The 21,193-nt window shown below is 45.5% G+C and overlaps 1 protein-coding gene across 2 annotated transcripts in view; it reads left to right on the forward strand.

Annotated features, from left to right (window-relative positions):
• The window catches only part of RAB11FIP4 (RAB11 family interacting protein 4), a 207,773-nt gene that overhangs the window by 86,288 nt on the left and 100,292 nt on the right, over positions 1-21,193 (forward strand). For both annotated transcript variants that reach the window (XM_032805647.2, XM_075071842.1), the window contains one exon: positions 2,557-2,645. In XM_032805647.2, coding sequence (XP_032661538.1) covers positions 2,557-2,645 — 89 coding nt within the window. The remainder of the gene's footprint in view (positions 1-2,556; positions 2,646-21,193) is intronic.

Here is a 21,193-nt window from a genome sequence, read left to right on the forward strand (position 1 = left end):
AAGAGATGCTTTTTCGTTCAAAATTTCACACAGGGGAAAATGTTGGTTTTCCAGCCTCCTCTGCTATTATTCAGTGTTGTGGCCACATACCTTCCCTTCCTTATACACAGGCATATTTTCACCTGGAGGTTGGCCACGTCTAGAATTAGAACTACAATTAGTGCAGCTGTCAATATGTATCTTCATCCCACCTTCTTAGTGCCCTCTAGTTTGCTGAGGATCATGTTCATTATTGCCAAACTCTCTTCACTCTATTAAGCACTTTCCTTCATTGCAGCTGTGACTTAGTGCCAGCAGTTCTTAGCAATGACTAAAGTTCAATTCCTTATAGGGGCCTTTCTTCCACAGTTCATTGAGCTATGCTGCATTTTCTTTCATTATCTTGAATTTCTTCTTTTCCTGTGCAGCTAGAATTTCCACTTCTTATTTTAAAAATACCAGTTGTCCTCCCTTTCTCCTGATCATCTCTTATGGCAGAGGAGAAGTGAGGCTACCTGTCGTCCATGTGGTGCTCTTTGGATCATAATTCACTTGACAGCTTCTTTATCTGCCGTGTCCATGTGTCACTCATCATATGCCGGTGTCTGGGGAGGAGGTGGAGATATTGATCCCACATATTAGATCCCTTACGATTTGGTGGTGCTGTCCTGTTCTTTCTGAGCGTGCCTTTCCTTTGTTAAGGGATTCTATCTCCATAAGCAGAGGATGTCTTCTTCCTGTAATTCTCCCCTAAAGCTATTATTCCTTCCTTTTGACAATAGGAGTGAATAATCTGCTGGCAACATAATTTCGTATGATTCACCCTTCGTGACATTCTTCTTCTGGCTCACCTGCCTTGTGGGTGAATAGCAATGTGTTATGTCACAGCCAGACGTACCACATTAGTGATGAGGTAGAAAGAGAAATACCATTGGATAATTGGAGCCTCCCAGTAAAATACCATATAAAATGTGACAACACATTTTAGGCCGCCCGTTTGTAATGAGCTGGTTAGAATAACCTGGCCTGTTGTTACCTCTTTCTACAGCTCAATACACAGAGAACAATCATTGGTATTTAATGGGGACTGAGGAATCTGGCAGCTCCAAAGGCTTTCTATATTTGTCTTGGGCTCTCAGATGAGAGAGATTAAAAGAATGCACACCTTGATTTTCCAGCTACTATCATGCTTATTAAGAACAAAGCAAATGCAGCAGTAGTTGTGAATGTGAAGTAAGCACGCAGGTGTTTGCTCACATAGGACCATATGCTCCTAGTGTGAGATGTATTTTAAGAAGATGTTGGAGTTTCCTGCAGAAAGCTCTGTGTAACATCCAGTTACCCCCAGAAAAAAATCCATTTCTGCGTGGTACGATGCCATGCCAGGAGAATCACAGACAATAGCCAGGCAAAAAGTTCGTACTGGAACCAGGTGAATTCAGACTCCCCTGATGTGACCACTAGGTTACTTCATCGTCTCTAACTTACTTCAATGTAAATCAGGAGTAACTCTGGTGGCATCAGTGGAGTTAGACTAGTGTTAAACCAGTATAAAGCCTGATGCAGACCCGTGAAATACCGAACTGTATCCAGAGTTTGAGTATGGGGTTTGGAGTTTGATCCATCTCTTTTCCCCCTCATGCTTAGTGGGGTGGGTCTAGCGCTAGATTGACTGGACCAGGCCGCATTTTGGTTTGGGACTGAAGAAATCCACAGTTGGGCAAGCCCCATTGCACAGCAGTGTAGGGCATCTATTGTAGGGTTGCCATCCTTCAACTTCCCAAAAGCAGGACACTGATGGGGGGAGGGGGAACTGGGAGGAGATACAATTGGGGGGTGCAGGAGAGGTGTGTGTACTGGGGGGAGTACCTAGAAGGAGCTGTGGTCCTCACTCTCGAAGTGGGAGGCAGCATCACTCCCTGTCAAGGTGGCAGGGCAGCTGGGGCAGGCCCGAGACATAGTGCCAGCCATCCGTCAGCACCTCCTCCCGCCTCTCCATCTCCCCAGGACTGGGGATCTGGTGGCTGCAGCGGAGGGATCAATAGGGATGCAGAGCCATGTGATTCTGAGCTGCAACATCTGCACTACAAAAATCCCAGACATTGCCTCTTCTTTGAAAAATTCACCCAGACAAAGGGCAGAGGATCAAAAGAGAGGAAATGTCCGGGAAAACCCAACATATGGTAAGTCTGTCTATGCTGAGGGTTCGCACTGGTATTAGCTATGCCTGTTTCATGAACAGCATGCTGACTAAGAATGCAAGAGGACTCCATGCTTATAAAATGAAACTGGCTCTTTATTAAAAGAACTATTTACAGAAGTACTGCAACTGCAGCTAGCATGCAAGCCATCTGCACACAGACTGACTTCCTGGTGCTTCATTCACACTCTTCCATTCTGCAAACTGTGCTCCTTCCTCCAAGTTCCATGCAGGTTGCTTCAACACTGAAACAAATATCCCCTCTATGGACAGGCCCTCAGTCTCCCCTCTGTCTGAGGTTTGCACATGCCTGTGCAAATACTGTAGTGGGACGGACGTGGAATGAGCTGAATGTCTGCTTTTGCTTCTGTTGCCAGGCTGTGAAGAGTTACTGAAAGATGTGCTGGCTGTCGAAAACCCAGGGTGTCGGCACTATGAGCCACAGTACGTGGATTACTACTATCAGGTAAGAGATTCACTGATTCTGACCCTGGTGAGTCAGAGGGAGCTGGTGGACTGAGGGAGCTTTCTGGATGATTTATAGAAGGGTCACAGTAAGTCCTCTTGCTTTACACCTGGCATGTTGCCTTTTCCTTTACAGAATAAAAACGAGAAGAATTTTGTCTTTGATACTGCTTTAGCCATGCCTGAGGATTAATGATCTAATCCAGTGTAGTCCTCAGTTTTGTGGAGTGCAGCTTCATCTAGCACTGTTCTCTCCCGTAACCAATTTCTAATGTCAGTGCTCCCTTGCACACTAGAGGGTGCCATATATAAACCAGCTGGCACACCATGTGTGCAGCAAGTGACTTGTGGAAAGGAGCTAGTAGTGAAAAAGCTGTGCCCTTCAAGCGCTGCTGAACTACAGAAGTATGAGAGAGGAATGGATCTGGGCATAAAACCTGGTCCATATGCAGACTTGAACCTAAATAACTGACTCGATTACAGGTAACTGAGTTAGTTAAAGCAGCTGAATTCTGTGTGCTCACAGGTCCTTGGTAGAGCTCATTTCAGGTGCTACACCAGGATTTGTCAGCTGCTGGGAAGCAATTGTATATAGTGCTCTATGGGATCATACAGGTCCTGAGAATCCTTATCTCTATAATACTCCTGTAATTTTTAGCATGTGTCAGAAATGCTCCGGGCAGGGGGCGGTCCGTGGTCCCGCCGCCACCACTTCGAGCAAGGGGCAGCCTGTGGCCCCACCACGCTCCTCCAGACAGGGGGCAGCCCATGGCAGAGCTGCGGAAGTTACAGAGGAATCCGTGACCTCTGTGAAAGACTCGCAACCTTAGGCATGGGGTATGTTGATAAGAAACAGGCAAACATGTTGTGCACGGGGGTCTGTAAGGTGTAATTGTTGAAATCACCCTGATTACCTTTGTTCCCACGAGAACAATATAATTTCCCTATGGCAGAGATGAGACTTGTTGCTGTTAGGGTTGCCAACCCTCCTGGAGTCGCCAGGAATTAAAGGACATAATCTTTAATTAAAGATTAACATATGATGAAGCCTCTAGGAATATGTCCAACCAAAATTGGCAACCCTAATTGCTGTGGCTATGACACATCTGTTAAGTGATCTCTTCTGTCCTTGTGTGCTTAACAACGAGCGTGGACCAGACCTATGATCCATCTAGTCTAGTATCCTGTCTCTGACAGTGGCCAGCACCTGATGCTTCAGAATAAGGTGCAGAGAAATTCTCAGTGGGCAGGCATAGGATGATCTGCCCCCCCACACCCCGAGGAATATCATCCTAACCATGTTACTTAGTGATGGACTTAAACCCTGAACTACGAGGTTTTGTATCCCTTCCAAAACTCTTTTCTTCACATTTTTCTTTTTTTAGTATTTATCATTATAACTCTAGACATGTTTTGTTATCCATATAAATAGCCCATCCCTCTTTGCCACTTACCAAGTTCTTGGCCTCAAGGACATCCGGTTGCAATGAGTTTCACAGTCTAATTAAGCATTGTATGAAAACATTCTTTGTTTTGTCAGTTTTGAAGTTGCCGCTTTTCAATTTCATTGATATCCCCTTGCTCTTGTGTTATGAGACACGGATAATAGAAGACCCTGATTTACCTTCTCTGTAGTGTGCATTATTTTGTACACTCTAATTCATGTCCCCTCTAATTCATCTCATCTCTAAAGTAAACATTCCCAGTCTTTTCAATTGTTCTATATATGTGAGGTTTGCATGCCCTTAATCATTCTCATTACCCTTCTCTCAACCCCATCTAATTCTGCAATATTCCTGTGAATTGGGGTGACTAGTACTAGGAGGGTTAGGATTGGAGGGAGTTGATAGCCCTAGCAAGGGTTAGGGTTCAGGCTGGTTGGTTTCCCTAGGTTAGGGCTGGGCTGGAACAGGGTACGGTTAGGGTGATCCCTAAGCTGGTTACGCTAGAGCCTGTAGGTGGATGGATTAGGGTTTAGTCACGTAGGGAGCACCAAGGCTATGTTCAAGGTTGGGGCCATTGCAAGATACCGGGGTTAGGTTAGAGTTGGAGCCATTAAACATACCGGATACGAGTTGCAGTCACTTAGGGTTGCAGCAGGCTGGGCTTAGAGCCTGAAGGTGGCTCTGGTCTACAGTTAGCACTACTGTGGTAGGTGGCCTTGGGCTAGTGTTAGGGCTGGAGCTGGGATTAGGGTTAGAGCAGCCAGGTGGCCCTGGGCTAGGGCAGGGGTTGGTAAAAGGTTCTTTGTTAGGGTCAGGATTGGAGCCCGTAGGAGGTTCGTAGAGATACAGCACAAAATCTCTCCCTGGGAGTCTTTTCACTGCCTTCCGCAGGTTTGGGATCAGTTCCTATCTGGACAGAGAAGGCAGAGCACAGTGTGTTTCCCTCCCCATTAGTAATCTGCATTGCTTCTGCGAAGAGCCTAGTTCCAAGGTTCCCTTGCTTTCATCTTTTCTACAGCAGAAACCAATAGGTCCCAGGCTGACCGTGATGAGATTGTTTTCTTCCATTTAATGAGCTGTTGAGGTTGGTTGATTTGCAAGGATTTTCATTATGTAGGAATTTTCCCTTGGTGGTTCTTATAACAGCCCGAAGCAGCATCTGCGCAGGGCCCTGAAGAATGGGAGGACACTGCAGGGCTCAGGGGCTCGCAGTGCAAAGCCGAGTACAAGCTTAATCATAGCACTTCTGAGGTTATCTAAACCAGAGACACCCCCTACACTGTTGGGCCCAAATCCTCCGCTTGGTTGCCATCACCTGATGCTGGGTCACAAAGGCTGCATCCTTCCTTGGAGAGATGAACGCGTGGGCCACCCCGTTTGCGGTGTTGCACAGACCACCTCTGCTGTTTGTGAAGAAGGGATTGACCCCACCTCCATCTTCCCTTGTGCAGCGGAACTTTCCTGATTCATTTGCCCAGGCCCCCCCCCACGACTGCAGACATAGGGGCAGGATTTGAGCCATAATGTTGGTTAGAATAGGGTGGAGTTGTTGGTACTTATTTGTGTTATTGTTTCTTTATGCTGAATAAGAACAATGGTTTGTTTCCTATGTGGGCAGCGTAAGAGTGAGGACGTTTTTACCTCTTGCTTCTCAAGCTCCTTGGTTTTGTAACTGATGAGATTGATGGTGACCTGATCTGGTATCCTGAGCCAGATTCCTTGTGTTGAGACAGATGCTGGGTAGACACTATGAAAGGACAACTCAGAAATGAAAAGCAGGGGGCTTCCTCAGACCTCTACCAGTGCCATGGGAACATCTAAAGGCAAGAGAAGTGCTCTTTCAGCATTGCATTCTCAGCCTGAGGACTGCCAGAGGGCTGCTGTGATGTACTCCATTCAAAGCACTGGTGAAGAGGGATTTCTCAGCCTTCTAGAAGACTGCAGTCCTGATACTCAGGATCAGCTGCAAAATGTAACATTCCTCCAACCTAGCAACTGGAAGAGGCCCGGGAAGAAAGTTATCTTTGCTGCTAACACTGGTAGCAACCGGGAAGTCTTGGACCTTAAGTGGCAAAGATGCTGTACTCAGATCCTTGATTCAGACCTTAGTGTGGACAGGCTGCACCTGGACTGGGAAAAAATGCACTCACCAGGTTCAAAGTGGGCTGGTTTTTTTGTAATACTGTGACGGATACTTTGCTGGCAGTACTGGGAGAGCCCAGAGTGGTTCCCAAGCACCTGTTGCATAGGCAGTGGGCTAGATTCACCTTCAGCAGAATCCAAGTGCCTGCCCCTCCCTGCTAACCCCACATGACGGAAAGTCTGTATGGGAAAAGGACATCGTGACACAAGCTGCTTTCCACCCCCAATCTGTCAGAGGACTCCGCTGGCAGAGCCCTGTCCAGCGGGGCAGAAGAAGAGAGATTAATTTGAAGCACTCTTGAAACTGCACTTTGTAAGTGCAATTTTGAAAATATTCACTAGATGTCAGCATAAGACTGAAGAAAGGCCGGTGAGTGAGCACCTCTGCTTCCTCCACTCCTGTAATGACACCCAGCTGCTGCTACTGGGGCTTTCAGTACCCCAAAGAAGAGAAGAGAAAACAAGCTACTTTTGATGTGCACAGAGATCCAGGCCTATCAGCAATAGCAAGAGTTTCATGCCCAGCTCCCTAGGAAAATGTTCTGGCTCCTGACAGGTTTCCTGCATTGCTTAGTAAATGCAAAATCTCAGTGACGCAGGCAATTATACAGGTACCTCTCACTGCTTCAATTGAGAGTTGCCCATCTCATTTTCTTTGCACCCTCCTATTTGCATCCCACTTCTAACACTCGGGTGCAGTTAGGGAAAGACGCCAAGAGGCAGGATGCATGAGCTCTGCCGCTGCATTGAGGGGGACCAGAAACAGGATAGTAAGAAGTTGGGGCATGAGACATGTCCCCTTTATTCCACCCAGAGAGTTGCACTTACGCTAACCCTAGTGTTCAGCTTGCTTCTTTGTTGTGATACTGACTCTGGCGTTTAAAGGTCTAGTTTGGGGGAGGAAGGAGGAAAAATAATATCCTTGTATCACAAGTTCCCTTCTCAAACGCTACTAGGGTGTTGCCTTGCCCTCTCCTCCCAAGTGCCCACTCTGCACAGAGATGTCCAGCTTCAGCGCAAAGGAGGACATATGAGAGGAATTGGAGGCAGCGCTGAGAAGTAGGATGGCATATGCAGGAGCTTGAGAGATGCACTGAACCAGCTGTGTGCACGGGTTGAGACAGACAGGGAGGAAGAAACTGCTGAGCATCCAGCCTTTAATCTCAGTCAATCGGGTGCAATTAATGTGACCTGATATTTAAAATCTCCAGATAGCAAGGGTTTTATTGCTGTTCATTTTACACCTTCTATAATGGTCCCTTTTTACATTAACAATGAAGGGTTTGCCTGAGGAAACCGGGTCATTTTTTTGAGTGAAAACAAAACAAAAAATGTGAAATTTTAGAACTTTTAGAAATTGTGTTTCATGTGCAAATGTGCAATTTTAAACATAGCATCTTTCAAAGTACAAATGACCATTTCATGGGACTTCTTCACCAAGTAGTCATGAAATGGCCTCAATTGGGAGGATGTGTGACGTTTCATGCAAAAAAACCTGTCATCCGGTAGTAGACCCAGCCCTGTTTTCTAAGTCTCAATCATTAGCCATTAACAATATTTGATTGTCATAAGGACAGAATCACTGAAGTCTCCATGTAAGGGAAGAGGATGAGTTCAGAGAACAATGTTTGGTGTGGGTACTTGTCCTGGTGTTGGAGATTTGGGGTAGGTTATGTTGCCGTTACCATAACACAAGAGGGTTCTTTTGACTAAATACAATTCAGCAATATCTGATTCCGGGATGGTGTATTGTCTGCAGTGGAGTTATGATGGGTTACAACTAGCTGTTGTACTCCACCCTAAGAGCTTGGTCCCACTGACGTCAGTGAGCTTTGGGTCAGGCTCTGAAGGAGTGAGTTATTCCCATGAAGATACAGTGGTTCCCTGTTGTTAGCTGTTGTAGATGAAGCTTTTCCAAGGAAGAGAGAGGAAGGGCGGGCCAGTGCTTAGAATACTAGCCTAGACTGGAAAGTGCAGAGTTCAGTTCCCTACTGCGCCACATACTTCCTGTGGGACCTTGGACAAGTAACTTAGGGTACGTCTACACTACCCGCCAGATCAGCAGGTAGTGATCGATCTATCAGGGATCGATTTATCACGTCTAGTGTAAACACGATAAATCGATCCCTGATAGCTCTGCTGTCGACTCCTGTACTCCACCGTGATGAGAGGCGGAAGCGGAGTTGATGGGGGAGCAGCGGCAGTTGACCCCGTGTCGTCAAGACGCCAGGTAAGTTGACCTACGATATGTCGACTTCAGCTACGCTATTCTCATAGCCAAAGTTGCGTACCTTAGATCGATTCCCCCCCCCACACACACACACACACACCGTGTAGACCAGGCCTTAGTCTTTCTGTGCTTTAGTTCCCCATCTGTAAAATGGAGATAATAGCACAGTCCTGCCTCACAGGGATGTTGAGAATAAATACGTTAGATGGTGTGGCGCTCAGATCCGATGGTGTTAGGGGTCATGTAAGTACCTAAGAAAATTAGATGCATAGATAAGGAAACTGAGCTTTTTATATGTGCTGGAGTGAAGTACTATGAGTCTGATTCTCACATATGCTAAGCCCCCATTACATTTACATTGACACCCACTTTTAAAGTCCATTTACACTGCCAGAGAGATGTAGAGAGCATAAGAACAGCCCTATTGGGTCAGATCAGTGGCCCATCTAGCCCAGTATCCTGTCTTCTGGCAGTCAGAAGCTTTGACATCTTGGCTAATAGCCATTGATGGACCTATCTTCCAGGAACTTTTCTAATTCTTTTTGAACCCAGTTATACTCTTGGGCTTTACAATATCCCCTGGCAATGAGTTCCACAGGTTGACTGTGTGTTGAGGTCTCAGTGTAACTGAGAATTCAAGTCTACGTATTTTTAACTCAGAAGGAAAACAGGAAGTCAGTAGGTATTGATTTTTGGCACACCACTCCATTCAAAAATAATAGAGACCCTCTCTTCCCCAAGCAGCTCCAGGGCTTTCAGGTAAAACTCTGCCCTTGATACAGTGGTGTGTGAATTAGGAATGCATTAGCTTAACTGAAGTTTGTACTGTGCTGTGAACATCTGAAGCACTAGAAGTGCTAAGTATTATTATTAGCAGAAATCTGCATATAAGAACAGAATGTAAATGGTCTGAGAGTTTGCTAGAAATTCGGTTATCTGCCCTTCAGTTTCTTTCCCAGTGTTTATGTGTGGCTGTGGGTTCAGAACCTGCTATCCTTATTCAAATTTGAAGTCAGTGAGAAATGTCTTGAGTAAGGACTGCAGAATTTGGCCATGGTGAGCATCCACTAGGGGCTCAAAGCCATAGGTCCTCTTTTCATTGATGGACATTTGAAAAGGGGAGAGCTCACTGCTAAAAATGCAACAAGAGAGCTGTGGTTTAGCTTTTGTTTTGTAGAAACGCATTGGCCAAGTTTTTCAAATCCAAACAGAGGATGACTTGGATCCATTTTTTCAGACCCACCAAACCTTTGGGGGAAAGGTGTTGAGATACAAGTCTTGGGCTTTGTCAGATCCTTGCAATGGGAAAACCAAAGTGTTCTTGATTTTTGTAAAATATTGACAGTCATATTTGGGTTTTGCAAAAACAGGGGGGGTTTGGATCCAGCTTCCATATTATCCAGGTAACCAACATTCCTAGCAGGAGAAGGAGTTGGATGGAAGGTTCTGTGTCTAGTTACCACTGACATCAGGTATTGGTGGAAACATCTGAAAAGCTTCTTGAGAAGAGAAAGAAGACTCAATATGAAAATAAGTGAGCAGTTGTCATCTCATCCAGAATCAATACACAAATACTGTATCTGAACCTATCCTTTCTTGGGGAAAGGCAAGATATGGCAGCAATACTGTTTCTATTTTAAATACTATTAAATGGGGCAGTGCGGTGGGCTTTATTTGTTTTATTATTTACAGTGCTGGATTTAATGTGTTGGCTATTTCCTTACTGCTCTAGTCTGTAAATACAATAGTCAATCCGCCTCTTAACAAGGTACGGGCTGATTGTTGTGTGTCCAAAGAATGAGCCATCTTTTCAGTCCAGAGTGTAATCACCAGCTTGCCAAATGACTAATTATACAGTGCGAACAGTAGAAAAATTGTTGAAACATGACAAATAAATTGTGTTTGCCTGTGGGATGGAGCTTGGCATACCAGTTGATTTGCTTCTTGGAAAATATTTTCAGTAGCAATTAGAGGTTCCCCACTGATTTCTGAAGCTGGAAATGGCTGCCTGATGGGCATTTGCTGACACCCATCTCAAGAGAGAGAGGGACCCTATGTGCTGGAAAGAGATTAGGGTCTAGATGGGTTTCTTTTTTCAGTGGTTCATAGGGGGAACAAATGTAGCACTTTGAGGCACAGCTGAAATGAGAAGAGTGTGGGTGTCCATTTGCACAGACTGGGCTGCCTTTCTCTATTTATTGGAAAGGGGGAAACGGGAAAGAGTTGAATATTCTATTGGACTCACTCTTCAGGCTTCCGTTGTATCCACTATGTCCTTCCATTTTTATTATCCTCCGCCTTTCTTGAATGAAGCTCTTTCTTCTTCAGGGGGTGTCTACACTAGCAGTTTATCCCAGTAATCACGGGGTGTGCTGCCAAGTTGGATGTTTTAAATATCTCCCAGCTTTGGAAAGTGGGTAAAATCATCATCTTGATATCTCAAGTCCCTTGCCAGGACGTTTTCATGTCCCTTCCTATTTGCATTTCGCTTGGGATTTCCAGCACCTTTCTCTTGGACAGGGAACCAGGCCTGGAAGTGTTGCCATTAGTTCTATCTCTGGTCTGTTATTGGTCAGCCAGGATGTTGGAACCCAACGTCCCCATCTCTGATTGGCAAAGGCTTCACCTCCCAGCTCATCTGAGGCTCACTCTTGAATCCAGAGTGCTTGTTTTTGGCTACATGTTAATTGAATTGTTATGCAGATCTTACTCAGTAAGGAGGGGAATTCACTCCTGTACAGAAGTCTGTACAGTACTAAAATCTCCCATACACCCACAGAAGTAGAGCTGAGTAAATAATTGATTTTTTTTTTTTTTGGTTTGGTGGAAATAAACCTTTTGTTTCAGGTCAAACCAAAATGGAATGTTTGTTTTTGTTTTTCTCACCTGAAAGAAAAGAACAAAGTGAATGTTTTCGGTCCAATAAAATGTTTCATTTCATTTTCAGATGGGGTATTGTTTTTTTTTATTTTTTTACAATTTAAATCTAGGCAAGTTTCAAAACGAAATGTCCTCCTGAAATGAAAAGGCAAAATGTGTTTGACTTTTTCAGATTGTTTTCCTTTTACTGAACCTATTTGCCGAGTTTGACCTGAATATGAAAATAATTTTGGTTGACTCAAAACTACATTTTTGGACAAGTAAACTATCCATCAGAAAAATCTCACCCAGCTGCACTCAGACGTGGAACTTAAACAGTGCAAAGAGCCAGCACAGTCTCTGCACAGGGGTCAATACCACTCCAGATCCTTCCTATTTCCTTTTTCAAATGCTTTGTCCTAAACTAAATCCAGAGGTGAATCCAAAGCAACCATCTGGCAGCCTCGACCACCTGGAGCCCCTATTCTGAATGGCCCAGCAATGGCCCATCACTACTTCAGAGACAGGTCCAGAATAGTGGAAATACCAAGTCGTGCATGATCTGAAAATATCAGTGGATCATTTTAATAGAGAGAGGTCAGCTAAGAGAGACATTTACTACTACCCAAAGCTCAAATTGAGTCCACCTGCACTTTGAAAAATCGCCGGTAACTTCACTTACTATTTCATAGATCTCTGCTCTCCTGGTTTTGGCAGGAACCAGCCTGCTGTGAGGAAAGTAACCCGTGATCAATGTCTGACCAAACTGAAATCAGGGAGTACAGCAAATCTTTAGCAAATCCTATTTGCATGAGAAATCAGCCATGAAATCTTGTCCAAAGGACACATGCTTCCAAGGCCTGGATGCTTTCACAAAGCTCCTGTACCTTTGAGACTTGTCCATTACTACATTTTACCTTAATAGATCTGGCTTAACAGGGCTGTGCCTCTAATAATATCTGAGCTTTTTCTCACACAGTTACAGTAACTCCTGATAACAGTTGTACTGGACCTCCTTTGTCCTAGCCATGTTAAACTCCTCTTCCTTCTGACAGGCCTGATGCAAAGCCAGTTGAAGTCAAAGGATATTGGGTCTGATCCATTGGTTATCAGCTATCTTGCATTCAAGCCCTTACTTTCTACACATGTGTCTATGCTTGGAGGTCTGATTGCAGCACGGGTAGCAATAGCCATGAAGCCACAGCAATGTGTGCTAGCTGCCCAAGTAAGTACCCCATGTCCTGGGTGGGCTTATATAGCCTGTGCTGCTAGCTAGATTAAAGCTAGCTTGGGTATGTCTCTGCATGTTGCAGCCACACAGCCTCATTGCAGAGTAGATGTGCCCTCTGATAAACTTGGCTAGTTTAGGCCGTTGAGCTACCGGGTTTATAGGCAAAACTACTTAACCTATTGTTGTTTTACATTAAGCCCAGTTGTTGCCCAGCTCTTAATTTGGGACAGGTCCTATCTCCTGCCTTCCTGGAATGTACTGCCAGAGACACCCCATCTTGTACCATTTTAGTTGCTCTGCCTCTGCTATCAGTGGAAATACCTTTCCAAGGAGCTGGAAGAAAAACACCGGAGATAAGATACAGAGAAGCTACATTAAATATAACAAGTCAAAGATTTATTTTTTCTAGTCCTGTCTGTCCTTATCAGGCTCCACTTTTCCACCACCCCCACTCTTTCCTTTGCTGGTTTTTTTTTAGCTTAGATTATGTTTGCAGCTTAGCAGATGTACGGCATTTAGGCATCGCATCTGAAGTCCCCTGTTCCTTCCTTGGCCCAAGATTCTCACAGTGTTTACAGTACACTGCAATCCATGCAGCATATGTTTTTGAGCCCAAAGACAATCGCTTTCCTACCAGCCTGCTAATATGTCCGTCCACCTTCATACTGTGGAGCTCGGAGGAGAGTTAGGAATAGAGTGTCAGTTTGTGATCTAGCCTATAATAAGGGGTAATGCATCATGGCCTTTCCCCTGGAGCAGCCTGGGAGGGAAACTGTTATTCAGGAAGGCAGCAGTAGTGCCTGCCTCCACACACGACCCACGGATGTGCCTCAGCCCTGCTTCATGGTGCTTACTGGGTGCCAACTCCGGTGTTGGCTCCTGTGATGTGGACACATGGGAACTGATCCGACACCCTCTGTATCTTACTGCCATCCCTTGAATTCCAGGCATTCCTCCATCCCCGCCTACAGCTGAAGTTAAGCACACTGCCTCTAGTAATGCACAGGGGTGTGAGCCCCTTCTCTCCATGGACTTAAATGACACCTCGCTGCAATGCAAGGTCTGCAGATTTGCCAGTGAAAATGAAGCACGTAGCGTCTGACACATTCACTTGCTCGCTGGTGGGTGGGTAGAGAAATGAAGGTTGGAATATATAATCCACTTGATGCAACATGGACAGCCTGCCTGACTCATTCACTCTGGGCTGGATTGTGCTGTGCCCCTGAGTGGGTGTGCAAGAGAGGTGAGGATGTCCTCATGTGACCTTTGCAGGAGTAATGCACAGTCACAGCCTGCAGCCCCATGGGAGTGAGGATTCTGGAGATCAGGGCTGGTTGGCCCTAGGAGGAAACCTACGGTGACTCAAACCTCTGTCCAAAGACACTAGGGTGATGGGGAAGGGCTCATCTTTGTTGACTTGGTTTCTTGCCATAGGCTGTGGCAGAATCTGGGATCTGAATGCTCCCAAAGTTTGCTGAAGACCAGATCCGGACTGGGCCCTTCTCACCGTTGCTTGGTATATTTCCAGGGGAGGCAGGCGGCTTCTGTGATTCTGGTCTGTATTACTATTGCTGCTGCTCTCCTAGAGCATCTCTTCTCTGCAGGTTTATAGCCCCGCAGCCTAACTCAGCTGACCTGCGCAAGCTGTAGCTACGCGACTGGTCTTTTATCCCGGTGTAGATGTATCCTCAGGGGCCCAGGCCTACAAGATGTTCATTGCCCTCAACGCCCACTGACTTTAAAGGGATTTGAGGGTACTCAGCACCTCACAGGACTGCTCAGCATCTTGCAGGATCGAGCCCTTCGGGCTCATTCCAACTCCTGGCGAAGGCAATAGACAGACTCCATTGACTGTGGGAGTTAGGTTTGGCCCTCATTGGCTTTTGGTTTGTTTCAGATGGGGTGCGATGGGGTCTACAGCCGCACACTGAAGCAGGGAACAATACTGGGCTAGGGAGGCCCCCAGCCTCAACAGGTGCAAGGCATATTAAAGGACACGGGTAGCCTAGGGGAGGGGGCATGAGCTCCATGTGGTGCCAGGAAGCCAGGCAGAAGCTGAGAGCTATTCAGGGAATGACAACCACTTGGTGAAGGCTGCTCTAGCGTCCGGAACTTGGGGTCCCCCCCCCGCTCCTTTGGGAGTTGAAAGCTTGGGGAGAGATTGATCGACTGACCCAGGCGCTAAGAGACTGAGGAGGGTCTGCTAAGCCAGTCGCCATACCCCAAATGAAGGAGCTGTAGACTAATAGGAAATGACCAAGGGGGTAACATAATTTGGGGTGCTCAGTAACTGGGCTGGCTATGTGGAGAGACTCCCTAGGGCTCTGGGTCGGGACCCAGTGAAGTGGATGGGCCCAGGTCTCCCTACCTGACCTCCCTGCTCCTTTGTAATGATGAGCTCTGTTAGAGAAATGGGAGCTTCAGGGGGTGACTGAGGCTGCAGCCGGGCCCCTCCTCTGGGACGACTAGACCAGCAGAACCTGTAAAGCCATGAGCTGACCACGAGGCCAGCTGGTCACCAGACCTTCCCGCTACACCTGCTTGTTACCTGACTCTCCTCACAGGGATTCGTAGCCTGAGCATCGTCGGGAAGCTCATAAAGCTCAGCCATAATCTTATTTACACTCACGTGGCGGTGCCAACAGGCATACAGTCCACTTTCTCCCCCAACTAGACGTTTATGGCACCCTCTGAAGGCAATGCTTTCAGCAATTCATCGCGCCTGTTTTTCCCAAGCTTCCGAAAGCGCATTAACGACAACTGCCAAGAAGCCTCTGGTGAACAATTACCCAGAGCAGCAGGGAGCGCAGCGTGCCCCCCATTCAGGGCTAATTTCCATGGAAATTGCCTACTTTCACCTGACAACATTCTGAATTATATTTTGAATATTTGTGGCTACATACAGGAATCCATGTCCTTTGTATAAAACACCTGCATAAAAAATAATCCGCCTCCCTTGCTGCTTACATAAAGGGGAAGGGAGGGAGAAGCTTCCACAAAGAACTTTCTCAAAACAACAGTTGCAGCATGGTTCCACCAACAAAACCGTCTGTCGTGAGTAAATTCAAGTTTGTTAAAATTGAAACTGTGGGACAGGGTCAGTTTTGACGAATGTCCCATTTCAAAATAAAAGTAAGTTTAGAATTTGTCAAAACACCCTGTTTTGATGTTTTCAAAATGAAAAGGCTCCGTTTGGGGGCAGAAATGAGTTTTGGTGTAAAAATAAATTAAATGTATCGCTTAAAACAGGGGTCAGTTGAAATGTTTTGAAATCATCTAAACACAAAACATTTTGACCTGATCCAATTTTTTCTTTTTTCAGATTTTTGATTCACGGAAATGGACAGGTTTGACTTTTCATCCTGATTCGAGATGGGAGATTTTAAATCGCCAAAATTTTCACAGGGCAAGAAAATCATTTCCCATCCAGCTCTGTCCAGTACATATTGGGGAGCTGATCCTGCTGCTGTAGAATTTGATCCTATTGCCTTCAATGGCAGCAGGATTGGGCCCAAGATGCAGAGGAGCTGTTATATTTTTCCCAAACATGAGGGCCTTATTTTCAGCCAGGACTCAGCTGAGCTTCCCTTTTTATGCCTGCATATTTTTGCATCACCAATTAATTGTGAGCACAAATCATACCACTGAGATGACTAAACACTTGATTCCATCCATTTCTACCTGCAACAACAGGTGACCTGCTGGCCTATTGTAGCGAAAGCTTATGTCAGTGGAGGTGGGGAAAACAGGAGGTTTTCTCTCCACCCAAGACTTGTCCAGACCAAATCCTAGCATTGATTACTGAGCATGAATATTAAGGACCAACTTGTGGATGGCCCGGCCAGGTTGCTCCATGAGAAGAAGAAGATGCAGACCAGTCTTTCTTCCCCTGGCCTCTCTCACTCCTACCCATGCCTCTGCGGGGGATTTGCATTTTTAAAAGTTTTTGCATCTCCTGTGGTGCCATTTTGCCATAAACATAAAGCTCTTCTTGTTCATGAGAAACAGTGCTTTGCATAATGAAAGTGAAATAAGCCCGTGCACGAGATGGGGGTGAAGGGAAGCTTGTGGTTCTTTGAATTCTCATTGCTACATCACCTCTTTCCAATCTGCATTGCTCATAGACTTCAACAGGCGATCTCGGGGAAGGAGACAAGGGAAAGGAGTCAGTAATAGCTGCTATAAATAGATGGTGCCTTGAGGAGCACTTTGTATTACATTCGGTATCACTGATTAAGGGAGTCCAGAAAACCAGCCTGGGAAAGCAAGCTCTGTTCTGCGGTGTTTGTTGTTCTGTGGCTGGGGAGGAGCTGGGGGGAGAGATGTGCAGGAGTGTGCGAAATGACAAGCCTTTTCAGAGCCACATGCAAGGGGAGAAATGACTTGTAACAGAGCTTTATTTGTAAAGTGATTCAGCCCCGTGGCTTCCCAGCACAGAACAACCTTAAATGGAAGCCAGAAAACAAAAAGGTGAAATCAGAGCGTGAGCCCAAGCCAGACCCTTGCACCCAAACTCTACCCCACCTCTCCCATTCTCTCAGAAAGTTGGGAAACTCTGGTGCAGATCCTGGCATCTGACCCAGGCTGAGCAGTACGGTGCTCTGCAAATAGTCATGTTGAGTTCAGTTCCAGTGACCAGATGTTCTGATTTTTATAGGGACAGTTCCAGTTTTTGGGTCTTTTTCTTATATAGAGTCCTATTACCTCCCACCCTCTGTCCTGATTTTTCACATTTGCTGTCTGGTCACCCTAACTTCAGTGTGGTTACCTAGTGAGTAAGGTACCACTGAACAGGAGTAGGACTGCCAGGATCTAGCCTTTTGAATCTAGATCTGGATCCGCCTTTCCAACCAGCGGCAGCTCCAGGCCACCAGTGCTCCAAGTGTGTGCCTGGGGCAGCAAGCCTCGGGAGGCACCCTGATGCCCCTGTTCCCAGCGGACCCTTATCTCTATCATGGACTGAACCAAAATACTCAATCTGAACACACACTGAATCTGGAGAAAGTCCACTCTGAACTGAGATCCAATATCTCTACTAACATAGTTTCTTGGCCAAATGAAGTACCCATACTGGAATAGAATAAAACCAATCACAACTAAATTAATCCCCACAAAATGAAAGCAAACGATGGAAACAACAAATAAAAGACAGGTAAAAACTAAACAAGAGAGGGAGGAGGACAGAGAAGTCAGGGAACAAGACAATGGCAGGAGCAATTAAGGAGAAACTAGTAACATGCCCTCCTTGACAGGTTGTACCCCGTCTCCTGCTGCATCTGGCTCCACCCCGGGGCTGTGCAGTGGCATAGAGGAGCAGTGCAGTAAGTCATGGTGTTGCTGCTGGAAAGTGAACGCTCTGACATAAGTAAGCATTAGTACTTTACTTAATGTTCGCATTACTTTAATGATCCAACCCAAGAGGGAGATGGCTGTAAGGACGTCTTATGATGCTGTTGAATTTTTATATGGTTTTATTTTGAGGATGGAAAAAAATCCTCATCAATGTCACATGTATAGTACAGAAGAGAAAATTGCTGTGATCCGTTGTTTTGGGAGTTTTCGTTACATCAAAACCATCAACAGGGGCCAAAGTGGCTTTTGGGAGGGCTGAAATTGATCAGCATACCTGTCATTTTTAAATGCCTTTTTATTTTTACCAGTTTGCTGGAGCAGCTGAACTAAAGATGCATTAGCTCAGGGGTCGACAACCTTTCAGAAATGGTGTGCCGAGCCTTCATTTATTCACTTTAATATCAGTAATACATTTTAATGTTTTTTAGAAGGTCTTTGTTTCTGAGATTTTGGCTTGTTTTTCTCTCTCTAGGATCTAGTCTGGGTGTTTTTTACACCAATATATCTGGCCCATTGCTAATAGAAGTCACACGCATACATCTCAGAGTGCATTGAACCAGGGGAGCTTTGCCTTCTGGATCTACTGTTGACCAGAGTGTCTGGTGAACACAAATCCAAATAGTTTCTTATGGCCAGGCATCTGGAGTACTCTTTCTTCTAGGCCAGTTGTGAGGATGTGGCTCAACCCTCTGCTGCTCCCCCGGCACTAGGCATAGGTTGCTAGAGCACAGGCTCTTCTTGGCTGGCTGCTTCCCCATGCTGATGGACCTCTCACATCTCAAGGATGGAGATGTCTAGTTCACAGCTCTGCAGGATCCCAGGTTCTTGGGAGTTGCTTGAATTAAGCTATTAAGTCTCAGTAGTGAAGTGAGCAACTAAAAGCTTTATTGAAAATGTCTACCCTGCCAGGGTATCTGCTCATTACTAACTGAACCCTGCGCAGGCCTGAACGAGGCTCAGCACATAACGCAGAATGGACTCTTTCGGAACAGCCGCCTCTATGGTTATTCCAAAGCTATGATCAGGAATTGGGAGGGTTCATCCCTGGAAAGCATGAGTGGGGTTTTCCAAAGCACTCAGTACTGGCATAACTCTTGCCACTGAGCAGTAAACTCCCATTCAACTCTTTTGAAAATCACAGTGGCAGCCAGCAATGTCACTAAGTCCCTGCTTGGTAGACAAGTCTAAGCCACGATCACTCAACCTGGTGAGCTCTTAATGTTGGGGCTGAGTTTGGCAGACCGCTTTTTGGCCAACTCAGGTTTCCACCTGTGGTTCCGCTCTGTTGACCCATCCTTAGTGGGTGCCCATTACTTAAGATGAAACTATAACCCAAACATCTTTCCTGTTGTTCACCACAGGAGCACACTCAGAAATCTAGTTGGGCTTTTTTTCATTGTTTTTCTCCTTTGGCTGTTATCTTGTGGATGTTCATTATGGTTTTCTTCACAGCTAGTTCCTTGGACGTCACACTAGATGTATTATTTTCCTTTAGCATAAGGAAGTCAGAGCCTCCATTTTCAAGGGACATTCTCTGGTTCATCCCTATTTTTCCTTTCTGAAGAATTTAAGATCTCAGAATCTGGGCTGATGTTGGTTGATGCTCAGTGCTTGGCGTTTTTTGAAGAAGATGGAGGTGTTTGTTGCCATGGTGAAGCAATCCTTCACTCCTTATTTCCCCATAGATAAACCAATTTAGAACAGTCAGAGTGCTGTGGATCGCTTTTTGGAAGGAGGCTGAAATGAGCAAGAACTGGCAATTGATTGCTTTTAATTAAGGAAGCGACAACATATTGATTTCATAATCCTTCAAGTAAGTGCTGTTTTGTGCCTAAATCAATGCTTGCTTTTGCACTCTGTTTTGCTTTCCAGTTTCTATCTTCTGTATTGAGACAAAGTCCTCTGCTTAAAAATAAAAATATTTATATATCAAATCCAAGATGCCTTGCAAATGACATTATTAATAATATTCATGCAAATAATTAGTAATATTGTGCGAGCACCCCTTGTGGGCTAGGTTCTTTCCAGAAATGTCCCTGTGGCCAGCGCCACTTCCGACAGCTCCCATTGGCCAGGAACAGCAAACCGCGGCCACTGGGAGCTGTGTATGGCCGTGCCTGCGGATGGTCAATGAAAACAAACTGTCTCGCGGACCTCCAGCAGATTACCCTGACAGGTCACAGGTTGCCCACCACTGCTTCAGATGCTACCAAAATACCAATAATAAAAAAAGCAGAATAATAGGCAATTTATATGCATGTCTGTACATGTTTATATGTCACTACACTGGGATTTCTTTGTGTCCTATAGTCTTATAGAGCCAAGATCTTGGCTTTTTCCCATCTTTTTCTCTCCTTTAATTCATATGTTGTTCATTTCCTTAGTTATCAATGCCAGAACATCATTTTTTCAAAGGGTATTCATTGGAAAGGATGCAAAACTGAAATAGAGGCTTTCTGGAGCAAAAAGCCTGGGTTTAAGCAGGCTTATCCTTTTTAACGGGGAAAATAGCTCTGTACAGACAATTTAAAAGCTGCTTGATAAAGCCAAGAATCCAGGTTATTTAAAAAAAAAACTGCAAAGGAAGATAACTGAGAAAAGATGCTCTGGCTGAACAAAACTCTAAATCCCTCATTGCACACCCACAGGAATGGATTTGCTGCCTCTTTGTTCCCTTTTACCTTCCCTGATCAAACTGAGAAAGAAATAGATGTTATCGAGGGAAGCTTATCTCTGTCTTAGAAAGGAAAAAACCCTGTGTATAGTGCAGGAAGACTTCCCACTTGGATAAGCCAATTCATCCTGAGATGATGCTGAATCTGATCGGGATGAGTTTATTATACAACCACCAAGATACTCACTGAAATGCTTTGGGTCAGAAATAGTCAAATACAATAGCCTTCTGCGGGTCCCGCCAAAGTTATCCACAGAATGTTCTCGGGTTAACCAACTCATCACCTCACCTGCCTCCTGATCCAGAGAGTTTCAGTTCAGCTGTGAACTTTGCACGTCCCATTTGTCATGTTCTAGTCCCAGCCTTTGAAGGGCCCAGTCCACCCCCCACTGCAGTTAATGGAAAGACTCCCACTGATTTCAAAGGGTGCTGAATAAGGCCACTCACCCTTTGCTGGCTGTGGTCTCCCGGCACTCAGTTTTAATAACACAGTTGTGATCATCCTACTGAGGAGAGAGCACGTGGCATGCTGTGCCTTTCCCTTTTCTATGAAAGGTTACTTCTGTGGGGGTTGCGTTATGAGTTCCACATCTCCATTGCCTATATAGCACCCTTC

Source organism: Chelonoidis abingdonii, chromosome 13 (assembly GCF_003597395.2).
Source record: "Chelonoidis abingdonii isolate Lonesome George chromosome 13, CheloAbing_2.0, whole genome shotgun sequence".
Taxonomy (NCBI): domain Eukaryota; kingdom Metazoa; phylum Chordata; order Testudines; family Testudinidae; genus Chelonoidis; species Chelonoidis abingdonii.